The sequence below is a fragment of the Rasamsonia byssochlamydoides genome (assembly GCF_041956645.1).
Source record: "Rasamsonia byssochlamydoides strain NRRL 3658 unplaced genomic scaffold VTN77scaffold_58, whole genome shotgun sequence".
NCBI classification, from domain to species: domain Eukaryota; kingdom Fungi; phylum Ascomycota; class Eurotiomycetes; order Eurotiales; family Trichocomaceae; genus Rasamsonia; species Rasamsonia byssochlamydoides.
The window spans coordinates 27937-41327 of record NW_027192441.1 but is presented as its reverse complement, the minus strand read 5'-3'; the positions used below and the strand labels follow the sequence as shown (position 1 = coordinate 41327).

General features: G+C 49.4%; 6 protein-coding genes across 6 annotated transcripts; 3 read left to right on the top strand and 3 right to left on the bottom strand.

The window, feature by feature from the left end:
• Positions 1 to 339: 339 nt before the first annotated feature.
• Positions 340 to 1806, bottom strand: VTN77DRAFT_7160 (uncharacterized protein; the record flags this gene model as incomplete). Its single annotated transcript, XM_069423519.1, has 2 exons — positions 340 to 1540; positions 1601 to 1806. The coding sequence occupies 2 exons, from the start codon at positions 1804 to 1806 to the stop codon at positions 340 to 342; spliced, it is 1407 nt and encodes a 468-aa protein (XP_069275517.1).
• Positions 1807 to 2739: 933 nt separating this feature from the next.
• On the top strand, positions 2740 to 3297 carry VTN77DRAFT_7159 (uncharacterized protein; the record flags this gene model as incomplete). Its single annotated transcript, XM_069423517.1, has 2 exons — positions 2740 to 3037; positions 3119 to 3297. 2 exons carry the CDS (start codon positions 2740 to 2742, stop codon positions 3295 to 3297), a joined length of 477 nt encoding a protein of 158 aa, XP_069275516.1.
• A 3558-nt stretch (positions 3298 to 6855) lies between these two features.
• VTN77DRAFT_7158 (uncharacterized protein) lies at positions 6856 to 7714 on the top strand (the record flags this gene model as incomplete). The annotated part of the gene is made up of 4 exons (XM_069423516.1): positions 6856 to 6978; positions 7181 to 7272; positions 7364 to 7440; positions 7581 to 7714. 4 exons carry the CDS (start codon positions 6856 to 6858, stop codon positions 7712 to 7714), a joined length of 426 nt encoding a protein of 141 aa, XP_069275515.1.
• A 669-nt stretch (positions 7715 to 8383) lies between these two features.
• Positions 8384 to 9143, bottom strand: VTN77DRAFT_7157 (uncharacterized protein; the record flags this gene model as incomplete). The annotated part of the gene is made up of 4 exons (XM_069423515.1): positions 8384 to 8503; positions 8689 to 8835; positions 8974 to 9035; positions 9101 to 9143. 4 exons carry the CDS (start codon positions 9141 to 9143, stop codon positions 8384 to 8386), a joined length of 372 nt encoding a protein of 123 aa, XP_069275514.1.
• A 433-nt stretch (positions 9144 to 9576) lies between these two features.
• Positions 9577 to 10386, top strand: VTN77DRAFT_7156 (uncharacterized protein; the record flags this gene model as incomplete). The annotated part of the gene is made up of 3 exons (XM_069423514.1): positions 9577 to 9882; positions 9992 to 10141; positions 10243 to 10386. 3 exons carry the CDS (start codon positions 9577 to 9579, stop codon positions 10384 to 10386), a joined length of 600 nt encoding a protein of 199 aa, XP_069275513.1.
• A 256-nt stretch (positions 10387 to 10642) lies between these two features.
• On the bottom strand, positions 10643 to 12427 carry VTN77DRAFT_7155 (uncharacterized protein; the record flags this gene model as incomplete). The annotated part of the gene is made up of 6 exons (XM_069423513.1): positions 10643 to 10825; positions 10910 to 11038; positions 11116 to 11239; positions 11304 to 11384; positions 11457 to 11617; positions 11714 to 12427. 6 exons carry the CDS (start codon positions 12425 to 12427, stop codon positions 10643 to 10645), a joined length of 1392 nt encoding a protein of 463 aa, XP_069275512.1.
• Positions 12428 to 13391: the final 964 nt, after the last annotated feature.

The following is a 13391-nucleotide window of genomic DNA, read 5'->3' as shown; positions in this document are numbered from 1 at the left end:
TTCATGCTTCGTATAGATGTTCGTCGCGCAGAGTTAACCCACTTCTGCACCTCAAGAGGTCATGCTCCGCGAATAACCCGATAAAGCCCACAAACCCATCATTAAAATGCAAAAACCAACCACAATGACCCATCTCAGGTATCAATTGAGGCTCATTAATAGAAAGCATAGCTGATGACTTCTCTCGCCGTCCGAAATGAGGGAGATATCATCGGCATCGCATGTAGAATATAAAAAGAAGGCGTTCTCGAGTTGTTAATCTCTTCACTTCCTACTTAGGAAGCAGGGGTGGAGATTAGTCTCAGGGTAAGAGACAAGAAGAACAAGACAGGTAGTCCATTACGAATGGAAAAGATCCCATGCCCGAGAGCATAAAGCTAAAAACTCCTCCTTCTTTCTCCTTTGGGTTTCGGGAGAGTCTCTCCCTGCTCCAAAGGGACCGTAAGACGGAACAGCGGGTCCGGGGCCATTCCGGTAGCGCATATCTGGGCCGTTCCCCAGCGGCGGGCTTCCGTTGTCTTGTTCATATTCGCTCCTGGTCCGACGGCGCGAGGTTCCCTGGCCGACATGTGGAAGGGTTTGAGACTGTGCTTGTCCGCTCGGCGTGGGAGCAACACCTGGATGGTGTTGGCCACCCTCCACTCCATTGGCGCGCGGCGATGGCGGGGTGGTTGGTTGCTGACGACCACCATAATGGACGATTCGGGGCAGGAGCTCCTCCCGGCCGCCGGAGAGCTCATGCACTGCTTCCTCCGCAGATCGATACTCGCGGGGCCGCTGGGGACCCGGCTGCGAGGAATTTCCCGGAGAGGAAGTCAATGGGGGCAGATTGTTGGATTGTGATGAATTGACACCTGAAGCACCCGGGAACAAACTGTTGCGGTTCGCATCGCGCTCTCGGTCTCGGGAGGCTAGGTCCGACCCGAAGACATCAGAGAGTGGCGGAAGGCGATTGTTCGTCTGAGTGGCAGGCACATGGTGGATATGAGACGTCGAGGCGAGGGTCGTGCCGTGATTGACGACATGACGGGTGAGAGGTGGCGGATCATGGCGGCCGGTGAAAGTCTGGTTGAGAGGAGCGGACTGGATGACTCGCTCGTTTGCGAATTGTGAGGCGGCCGGAGGCACAATGGAAAGACCGGGCGGCGGTCTCTTCTTGGAACTCCGGGAGGAACCGAAAAGATTTGACTCGGAGGGTTTCGTTCCCTCGGGTCCGTCACCTTTTGCTGTCTTCTGCAACCTGGATTCGATGATCGATCTCTGCTGCTCGCGGACCGTCATGCTCCTCTGCAGTTGCTCCTGCCTCACTGGATCTTGCGTCTGAAACCCGGGGGACAGGCATGCCAAGCCCACTTCCTGCATGCTCTCCCGGGCGGTCAGTGGGCCACCGGGAGGACGCACTGACAGACTGCTGGCGCTGGTGGGGATGCTTGCGGAGAGGTCGAGTTTGCGAGGTCGGTGTCTGGATTGAGAGTTGATACTGGGGGAGGAGGGGGGTTCCTTCTTCACGACGATCTTTGGCGCCGTGCTGCCGTGCGTTCTCGTATATGTCAGTATAAACAAAATTGTAAGTAGATAACAGAAGTAAGTGACCACCTACGAAGGAGGCGTTCGTTTCCCATCTGGAGTAGTTTTGCTTCCCGACCCTTCCTGGGAACCGGTCGACATCCTGGATGGCGACGAAGCAGCAGGTGCGGCTGTGGATGTTGAAGGAGCCAACGTTGGGTAATTTTTTGGACTCGGGGCTCGATCAACGTGTGCTGCTGCCAAAGGTGCTGCGGTTGCGGGAGCGACGGCAGTAGACATGCTGGCGGAGAATATTTGCGACGCCGTCCAGTCGGAGATAGTATAGTCGAAGAGAGTATGGTAGCGTCAAGCAGTTGCGGATGCCGATAGACAGCTCCCTTCGGTGATGACAGTCGAAGGGAACACAAGTAGATCAAAGACTGTGCACCCTGCAACACTTATCAAGTGAGGGAGGGAACTGTGTCAAGGCGTACTGGAGATCCAGGTCGCAGCGCCTTCGAGGCAGTTTTGACACGTTCCAGAACTCGACGTTTATTAGACGCCGGGGACCGCCTTGCGCAGTCGAGAAAGAGGGATTGACCTCTCTCTCTCGTTTTGGATCTGATACAGGGCAAGAAGTATATTCTTGCACAATTGGGTTGGCAGGGCGCTTGCTACTCGGAAAACCTGCGGCGGCTACGTCTCAGGCTGAGTGGAGCGCCCAGGCCCGTAGTGGGTTGCTGGCTATCTCAGCGCGCAACGGCCCCGTATTATTGGAGGGGCTGAAAAAGAGACAACACACTCAAGCGAAGGGGGGAAGAACGGCAACGGCGCAGTGGGCGAACGGGGTCGAGAGCGTAGCCGTTCGCGGGTGGTTAAAGAGGATCGGGCTGGGCGGCAGTGTTGGCAGCGACAACAGGTCGATGTGATTCGACTCGACTTTAGCTGGACCCGGGAACAAAAAAAACGAGAGACCTGGATCCGAAAGTCTGGCTGGATTCTCCCACTCTAAGGGTAATGTGCACCAAGCCACACAAACCTCGGGATGGGAGACCACAATGAAAAATGCAACAGAGAAAAGAAAGGAAGAAAAAAAAAAGGAAGGAGCCGACAAGGAGGGGGGAGGGAAAACGCCAAAAGAAAGGCAGCAGGTGGTCAAAGAGGGGGACGGGGACTGAGCAACAAGTTATTATAATGTAGAACGTCTCCTGCGCGCGACATACATACTGCTAAATGTCGTTTGGACTCGTGAGCCTGGGGGCGCTCGTGGACAGCCGTAGCATAACTAAGGAGGCAGGCAGGGCGATTGGCGGGCGGAGGAGGATTCCCACAGGGAGCTCGGTCCAGGATGCCAGCGCCAGCGCGGCTGGAGCAGCGCCAGACACCGCCGTATCAGACTCAGGCCCTGAGACACCCAACACGCCTGATCGGGCCGGCCTGAAACATGGGTCCCTCCCGATCCTCTGCACCGGATCCTGCTCGTCGTTGGTTCCAGCGCAAAAGACCCCAACCGAGCCAACTCCAAGCAGCAGTCATCCTGTCCACTGGCCACCGACCAGCCCTACACCACCAACCAACAGTCAAACAAGCTAGAAAGGACTGAATGAATCAGAGGAATCGTCGTCGGAGGTAGACGCCATCCGACCACTGTCTCCGTACCACACTGGTGCAGCCTGTGCTACAATGATCAACGATCAACGATCACCTATCATGCTTACAAATCCCATGCTGACGCCCTTCGTGATCCCTTTGTCGGAGAAGCTCGTGCCCAGCAGACATGCTCGTCGATAGCATGCAAGTGTAAAAATCGGGCGACATGGGCCAGCCCATCACCCCGCGTGGCTCCTGAAATCTCCCACGGCGAGTCAATGCGCCGAGCTCCTGTCTTACTCTGGTTGATGCGTTTTGTTTGCCATCTTGCCTCTTTGGGCGCAGGCAGAGGATCTCCGGGGGTCCCGTGTGGGCTTGTGACGAAGAGTCAAAATCAATAGTCGGAGGACCCCGGCGGGTCGCAGGCCTCGATCGGGCAGCCACGATTCACTGCATGGCTCCCGCTGGCCAACCTGCGACACCAGCGTCCACACCATCCAGGCAAGCACCTCCTGTGCTTTTCATGATCTTCAATTCAGTCATCGTCATGCGAACCGTCTCCTTTTCCGCCCTTGGCGAACCACTCCAGGAGTCGGAGTTGTCGGACTTGAGTCTCTGGATATCCCACACGCTCGCGGTGGAAATGAATCCCGTTTATCGTTTCCCCTCCCCCCACACGTGGTAGATAGACCATGGCACGATAGTACTAGTTGTGCACGGTGCTGCCAAGTTTCCAGTTCTGGCCACTCGGACACTGGACGGCTGCGTTCCCACAGCGGGTATCGCATCCTCAACTCTGCGATTCGGAAAATCCCCAAGTCAGTGATTCATTATTCGAGGTGGCAGACGGCACGAAGAAAAGCTCCATTCCTTCCCTATATCCAGGTGGATCGAGTTTCCATAGAAGTCACATCGTCAAATGCCTTTCGGTTACAGTGACATCGCCACAGCATAGTATCCAGGTGTTGTCCCTGCCTAGGTACTCTGTACTGTACTGAAAGGTATGCAGGATAACTGTCATTCTTGAGCCCCGCCAGGGGCCAACCCCTCGCGCGGAAGCGGCTCCAAAGTTCCTAACGAGCTAGCTGACCTATCCGTGGCCATATGCGACTGTAAGTTATGTGATTTATGATGATTACACGCTCAGTTCCGTCGCTGTCGGTCTAGAATCAATGGACCCTGACTGTTTTGGCGCAACCACACATTTTTCATATTTCTCTCAACTAATAACCGGCATAGGTTGTAAAACCATCTCGAGAACCTACCTGCCTTTTTACGGAGTACTCCGTACAGAACCACACATTTCCCTTAACAGCCAACTTCACTAGGGACTACGGAGTACCTAAATAAGGTATCCGATATAGCTCGGAAGCTTCAGGCTCGTGCGTAAGCAGGTGGAGATGAAACTTTTGCTTTTCTGCATCTTTCTTCACCAGCTAAAGTGACAAGAATAAATCTTGTTTCACATAAACTAACTCATAGAGTCATAATAATAATAATAACTATCGTCCTGTAAATAATTACCGTTCCGAAAGCAATCAATAGTCTACTACTATAACTCTTACCAACCAACAATGACATCGGGCCGCGACCAGTCAAGGGTTTGTCAGCTGGTAGAAGGGCCTTAATTAAAATTGTCACACGAAACATCATCAACCAGTCAGTGCTACTAACTGGAAGTTTATTGGTCACGAATGACTTTAATATCAAAAGAACCCATGGCCCATGGGGTCCAGAGTCACTATGAACCTGCTAAACCTTGATAGCAATAAATAATAATAAAAAAAATTCCACGGGTTCCAGGGTCCAGGAATGAAAGTGGCTTACTTAGCGAGGTCCTTTAGCTCCTTCCTCCAATCTCGCCAAGATGCAACCCGGCCGGATGGTCCTCCTTTTCAGACTTGCAACCAATCGCTAACCCAGGTAATATCCAACCTAACCTTGCAAAGAAATTGACTAATGTGATGAATTGCGATCGATCCGGATCGTCATTTTGTCACAGTTTTCCCACGTCCTGATGCTGCCGTTTTGCCGTCCGTCTTGTCGCGAAATTCCTCTAAAAAAATCTCCCTGTGTGATTCGCCGGACCGGTCAACCGACAATGCCGACATTCAATAGTCGTGACGATCTCAGTTACCTAATTGACTCCCGATGACACGTTCCTTTTTCTGCCCCTTTCAAACGACAACTAGTCAAGTTAAGCAGGACGGACCATCAGACGGGTCACGGCAGACCCTGTTAGCTGGGAACTGAAGACGGGAACGTTAATTATTTTCTCCACGTTCGAGTCCACGGTGCTGGGATGGAAGATCCCCAGGCGAGTCGACACGTGCTGTCAGCCTGTCATAGAGCACTGACTCAGTACTGAGTTACGGAGTTATCGCTAATGACTCCATCAATTCGGAATTTCGGATTGAGAAGCTTACAAGCAGGTCTTTGGGTGAGCTCAACGACCCAATTAACTGGTTTGATTAGAAAAAAGTCGTGACTACTATCATCTATCAGGCAGCTTGACTGCCACCTAGCAGGCCAGGACACTGCAGTCAAGCTAGTCGTTCGAGGACCATCAGGATCGGGTACAGTAGCCACCACTAGCTGATTGCATCTTTGACCAGGAGTTCCCAGTCTGTCGAAATTGTGTGTGAAGTTATGGAGTAGTATGCACATGAAAATCATGCTTACGCATGACAGATCGCTAGAACGTCCGTGCAATGATCTTCTGCGAGTCTGTGACACTTGGAGTTTTGCAGTTAGATTATTATCACCCTTTCACACATGGGAAGATCAGTCTAACTATAAGGAGTACTTGGCCTTGTCTCCTGAGTCAGTTACGGTCATACAGACTCTAAATATTATTGATGGTCACCTGACAATCTCGTTAATATTTCCGAAGGGCTGACAGGCTGACAGTTCAAGCACGTGGCCTGGTGTTCCACTGACTACTACCTAATTATCGACGGTCGATTGTCACAAGTTAACTCACAGTCACTTGACACGACCATAAGGTTCTCGAAAAGCACTGCTAAATCTTGCTAGCCTAACGGATATATGGAGTATTTACCACTCCGAACTATTCCAGCTCTCAGCAGGTAGTTACTCCGTATATACATACAACCCGCTTTTGTACGGAGTACAGAGTACAGTAGTGTTGGAGAGACCAGCGTACTATATAGGCAGACACACTTTTATTCTTTGCTTGGGTCTATAATAGACAAGGGAATTGAAGCCAGTAAATGAAACACTGCACAGTATCGTTGATTTATTCTGCCGCATATATCCCTCCAACGAAGATATGCACCGAATTCGAAAAAAAAAAAAACTGAGTTGGATTAGAATATTTATCCCATACGCAATTGTCCGAAAAGACGAATTTGTTGTGTTGATCCAAAGAAAATCTACCACGTAGTGTAGTTTCAATGACTTTCCTATCCCTATCAATCCTAGTGCCCTGGCCTCATAAGTTTCGATGTTCCCAAGCAAACGTGCCATTTATTTGGCACCCATGATCGAGTGCCACCACAGCGCGGCGCCCCGCCAACCAATCAGAGTGCGCCCAGCTCCACCTTCCCCGGCTCTATCGATAACTTTTTTTTTCTGCCGTCGCAATCGATGATGACTTAGATTTGAGATCAAGCGCAACTCGACAACGTCTTAGCTTGACTTCTGTTATCTCTTCAATCTTGGTATATTCCACCGACTGGTAAGATCATTCATTTTACCTCATCTGACCCTCTGGTTTCTTCCTAAGACGCAAGTAAAATGCCGTCCTCCGTACATTCCCAGGACCAGGATCAGTCCATGGTCGACGCAGAGTCGCAGCAGCAAAACGGCGGCGCTGCGAACGAGGAGATTTATGAGATGGGAGAGGGGAGGATCACAATTGTATGTGGGAATAAACCCTGGTTCTTTCTTCAAGTTGACGTTTTCTATTTTTTCTTGCCTCGCCTTTTTTTTTTGTCCCAAGATTGATCGATCGATTGATTTACTTATTTCTGGCTGTATTTTCAATGTCTTTCGCCTCTCATCAACACGAATGATATAGTTATCTGGGACCAGAGAACTGACCTGACTTATGCCCGAATAGCTGCCCGGAGCAACAGACACTGCTGCTTCGTTCCAGTTTGCCGATGAGGGCCACACCCTGGGCAACGCGTTGCGATATGTGATTATGAAGAAGTAAGTATATCTATATATAGATAATCTCCAGTCCGTGATCCATCTCTGTTATCCCTATCCGAATGATATGCTGAAAAAACTTGGTATTCAGTCCCAACGTTGAATTCTGCGGCTACACACTTCCACACCCTTCAGAGTCAAAGATGAACTTGCGCATTCAGACATATGGTGAGTTCTTTCTTTTCTTTTCTCTGTTCTGCCTCATAGCACTACACTTGCCCGCTACAACAGGCCATGGGAAAGTGACGGAGAAAGTGCACAGAGGGCTAGAGCTAAAGCTAACCGATTCTTTTTCTCCTACTAAATAGAAAACACAACTGCCATCGAGGCTCTCGAAAAGGGCCTAGACGACCTCATGGATCTGTGCGACGTCGTCACGGACAAATTCACCGTCGTGCGAGACGAGTTCAATGCCGCGCAGGAAGATCGAATGACTTCTTGAGACGTTTTCTTTTCTCTTCTTTTTTTTTCCCTCTCCCTGTGCTGGTGTTTTTATCACTTGATTTCTTTTTATTCAGTTAGATGATATCCCCCGTTATTTATTTTTATTTTTGTTTACGAATTTCTTTTTTTTCTCCCCTTCAAGACTATTATGGGTCATGAATGGGAAATTTCTTGCATCGCATCGCATTGCATCAGATCAGACTGGATAGGAAGGATAGGGTAGGACGGGCGTTTGGTCATTGACGTTAGAAAGAAAAGAAAAGAATAGGATAGGAATTATGTTTGTTTCACTACGGATGACATATGCTGAATATTATTATTTTTTTATTCACAGAACCCAGTTTCTATATTTCCCCTTCCCTTTCCCCTTGCCCTTGATTTGGTTTTATATTCCTTTGGCAGTACAGGAGGTGCATAATATAATCTTCAAGAGCAGCACATGTTAGTTAAAGTTACATTTGAGACTCAAACTCAGAAATTCGACTGCAAATAAATGTTTGATGACAGTATATACACATTTCTTCTATCAGTCGGTTGCTCATAACCTGATTGTCGTTTTCTCCTCTCTTTTCTTTGTTCTGCTTCCCTCTGATGCAGGAGTCACTGAGCCTCAAGACCGGAACCATCCGGCAAATAAGTACGCAACGCACCAACTCAACTCAACAGATTAGTTGCGTCCCTCCAAGAATCCAGAGATAAAGTTCGGCGGCAACCGGGCGCTGGGGTCCTCTTCGGATCGGAAGTATTTCATCACGTGCGAGAGTTGCTTCCAGTAGTTCAACGTTTCCTAGATATCATTTGTCAATTATGGATTCGTTCGACACGCATATATATCATGATTGAGGAGACGAAGGTTGGAGGGATTGATGATGGTTCTCAAGTCGAGCGATAAACCGGAAGAATCCATATCGTCTTCCATCTTCATCTCGCACCGTATTTCAACCCCCTAGCATTCAATTGAGCTAAACTAACCTGGTACTCTGCATGGCTCTTGAACAGCAACACATCGACAACGGGCAGCTGGTTGACGTAGCGGTGGCGCTCAAACTGCTGGCGGATCTTGGTCCGGATCGCCGAGACGGGAATGTTGAGGGAGTACATTGTCTGGATCTCAGGGGACTATATTTTAACATATGTTAGCCGTTTCGATGTTCTCACAACCCCCTCGCCCGGCAGTGGGCCAGCCTGCATGCGTTCGGACGACCCGCGGGACTCGAAGGGAATGATGAGCCTGTCGGATCGGAGGCCTGTACTAACCGCTCGAAGCCATTCTCTATAAGACTTGCGCACTCTCGCCTTCGCGTCCGCCCAATTGATGGCTGTTAGAGAGACAAGTCAGCTCCAGGCCAAGTTCTCCCCAGTAATGGTGCGGATCAGAACGTACATGAGCGCGTCCGCTGCGCAAGATACGTCGGATTGATAGTCATCGCGAAAACCTCAATGGCAAGATGGGATTAAATTAATCGGACATGAAAATTCTCCGGAGGAGCCGTAGTGTGCTTGTCGATCGTCCTGTCGTGATGATGATGATGGATCATGGTGGAGGTCTTGTCCGCGGCGGACCGATGCCCGTTTCAGCAGAGGCATTTTCACCGCCTGCCGTTTCGGAAAAAATTTTCAGGTCGCCGCAGATATCAGGATCTCGACGACAGGAAACCATTGTTTCTGCAGGAGAAAGCTTTCGACTTCACTGTTTAATTTATTTCCCAATAATACCGCTGTTTACATAAGATATATTTGCTGTGGCTTTTGAAGACGTCCTTTTTAGCTCTCCAAGCCAGAGCAACTTCCCGCCGGAACATCGAACAAGACTCCTTGGGAGAGCTTAACATCGCTCTCGCCTATTCAGCATAAAGCACAATGGCACCAAACAGGGGCTCCTCCTCCAAAGGCAAGCCTTCGGCGACGAAAGGCAAATCCTCGACGACACTCTCGTCCGCCTCCCGAGTCAGCAAATCGAGCGCCAAAGCGAAGAAGGCGAAACGACCCGTTGTTGCCAAAGAAGTGAAATCGAAATCGCGCAGCGCGCCCGATCAGCTGAAGAAGACGAAGAAGAGGCAGTATACCGAGGAGGAATTGGATCTGCCGAAATTGAACATGATCACGCCGGTGGGGGTGACCAAGCCGAAGGGGAAGAAGAAGGGGAAGACTTTTATCGATGATCAGGTGGGTTTAACCTGGACTCGAAGCGGGCAGATGTCATATGTTATATTGTTTTAATTTTTTTTGAATGAATGTCCCGTTTGTGTGTTTGACTAATAGTTGTCGCTTGCAGGAGAGTATGATGACGATCCTCGCCATGGTGAACGCAGAAAAAGAAGGCCAGATCGAGTCGAAAATGATGAGGGCTCGCCAACTGGAAGAGATCCGGGAAGCGAAGAGGAAAGAAGCAGAGGCAAGACAGCAGCAGAAGAAGTCGAAACTGGTGCGTACAGAAGACTTATCTATTTTATATTGTTGACCAGGAGTTCTCATCTTCATTGCGATCCCTTGCGACTTCCGCTAACAAATCGAGTGTTCAAACAGGAGAATATCAAGGAAGAATTGCGCAACAAGAAAAAGAAGAAGAAACGCGACCATGAGAATAATAATGCTCCTGACCAGAGCCAGAAGTCCGAAGATGCTGAAAATAATAAACCTAAAAAGCGAAAGAGTGTTGCTTTTGCGTGAAGGTTCATTCAATCCTTCTTTCTATTATCTATCTATTGTTGTATCTTCTTTTCCCGTGCATATTTTGGTGTTTCTGGCGTTCCACTGGTATCTAAAAGCTAGGCCCAAAAGCATTGTATATTGATTGATTGTCACGACGAGGCGGTTTCTTGGGACGAACCAAAAAAAGAAAAGCAGAGATTAATTGTGTCTAGGATTTTCCTAGACAATTATTCAATGATACAATGATATTAAAGTTGCCAAGATTTGTATTTCTCTAATCCATATTCATAAACAACTTCCGCCGCATAGGATCGAATTCAGGTTTCGGGGACGTGTCCAGGTCCTTGTTTGCACTGCCGTTGGCGACTGCTCGACCGTACAGCATCGCTTTGTTCTCTGGTACGAAGGGAGCCGTAAGATCGATCTCCTTGGCCATCAGATTCAGGAAATTTGCCGCCTGTGCAAAATAGCAAATCAATCACATCAGCCACTAGACATGATTCCTGACAGGGACAGTTGCTTTCTGGGCGATAAGGCATACCGGCTTCGTAAACCATCGCGATCCTCCAATCTCGAACCAGCCGAGATGGCCTCCCCAAGAGGTCGTCAACAACACTCCGTAGGGCGTTTTGGTGAACTCATGGTATGGTATGGCTTCTTTGACGGAGATCTGTTCCCGTCACCGTCATGGATCAGTAATGTCTGTTGATAGCGCCATTGTTTGTTCTCACGTTAGTAGGTACTCACAGGATCATCTTCGGCATTGATGGCGAGGAATGGAATCCGGATCGCCAGCAAAGAATCCACAGATGATGCATCCCGGTAGTATGCCCCCTCCGTTGGATAGCCCCAGGTAGGACATTGCACGACTCTGAAACTATTTCAGCTTGCTTTTTTTTTCTTGGGCGATATTCAAAATTCCGCTAAGCGCTTACCTGTCAAACTCATGAATATATCTGACCTTCTTCACAGCTTCGACGTCCAGACGTGCATTCTTCGATATCTCCTCGACGTGTCTGACAGAGTAAAGATCGGAGATTAGCCAGATGGAACCCCGAGAAACAAGGGAAAATAGGCCAATTACATACTCATTGAAAAGTTTCTTCAGGTTTCCGCCCATCGTCTTGGAATAGACTTCTAGGCCCAGCCACGTCCGTTGGAGAGCATGACTGGTAATTTCGAGATTCCATGGGTTCGCACAGATTACGGCGGCTTTGAGTTCACAGTTCTCGCCCTCCTCTCCGAGATACTACATGACAACTCAGAACGGATTAACCAGAGTCCATGCCAGGTTTTTGAAGACAATTTTGTATAATTTCTTCTTGCGTATTCTTCTGATACGTACATTTGTCAGGATATTCGCTCCGAGCGAGAATCCAATGCCGAAGAGCGGACGATTCGGAAACGTCTTGCGCAACCACCTCACGGCCTGCCGAAGATCCCATGTCGCGCGCGCATTGAACAAGACGCCGCTGGTGATCTTGGTCTGCGCGCAGCCTCTCGCATTGACGACACAGGCTTCCCAGCCGCCATCCTCCAACACCAGAGGAGCAAGCGCATGCCGCAGATAGAGTTCATAGGAGCCACCAGTCAAACCATGCAACACCACAAGCATAGGCCTATTATCGTCCGAAGGCAGGGCAGCAAACTCCTCTGCCGTGAAGAAAGATGTACGCGCAGGGAGTCCCGATGGGAGGGTGAATATTCGGGCCTTATCTGTTTCCTCATCACCGGTAAGAGTCTCGTAAGGGGGCACTACGAAGTCGACGGCGAATTGGCCGCTATAGTAGGCATTTTCGGCTTCAAAAACCTTCCGTTTGTAGTAAATCGGAATGTCGATGTTCTTGACAGTGGTCCAAGCGGTCTGCAGGTGTCCGTTGAAGAGGAGTGGGTTGAGCTGGCAGGTTGAAGGTGTCGCCAAGCGACATAACTCCGCCAGGGTTACTTGCGTCTCTTTATCATCCTTGCTGCTAGCTTTCTTCGTCAGTAGAAGCTGGTTATCCTGTGAATGGTGAAGTGAGATTTTTCCGCTAGGACGCAGCCATGACAGAGGACTCATGGCTTATCAATTAGACCTGTCTAATAATAAGGGGGATAAAAAAAAAGGGACAACCTAGATCCGGAACGGAGACCAATCAGAAAATGCGAAAGGGGAAAATTCGACAGAAGATTCTATTTCTAGATTCCAGAAATCGATGAAAATCAGGTACCAGCATCAACAAAAAGGATCAGGAAGATTTGAGAGGAGACTGCCTGGCGAAAATTTCCCAGGCGGATACATTTGCTGCATGAAGAGCTTGCACAACTTGCATAGCGTCCACAGCGCTCCCCAGAGTCCCCGCTGAAGCTCAACGTGCCTCGGCATAAACACCGGATTGGGCATCGCTTAGATAATCACGCGTCCAACGGTCCAATAGGGAGTGCAGCTTCAGCTTCGGCGATAACGATGCCGCGATAAGATCACGGCCGTCATCTAGATGTTTGTCAGCTTGTCACGATGATGGGAGAAATAATGCTTCCATTCTCATTCAGTTTTTTTCTTGAAATTGAGGCCTCTGAAATTTCTTTTCGGCCTGGACATCTTTCTCAGGCAGTATCCAATAATGGAGTCCAAGTTCCAACATCCTTCATCCAGCTGCCGCATGCGGAAAGTGTGAGTTCCAGCTGGTCAATTGCATAGCCACTAGTGCGACAGTCAGCTGCTGCGAGCAGATGACCCCGGAAGCAGGATGTGTCGATGCTCAGGTGCGCCTGTTCTGGTGCCCAAGAAATACCTATGGCGCAGGTTGTGGTTAAGGTTTGGGACTTTACTCAATCCTTGACATCCTGATTCAGCGACTTAGGTGCACCTTAATCAGGCGTATCTTCCGTTTCCGTGCAGATCCTTTTGCTTGTCCTGGCTACCAAAAACCATGTGAAGTACCCGGGTGACTTCTTTGTTATTCAAAAACGCAGCAGAGAGCGATTGCGATCATGTCTGCTGAGGATGATCCCTTCGCTCATCGTTCACGCCCATAATGCAG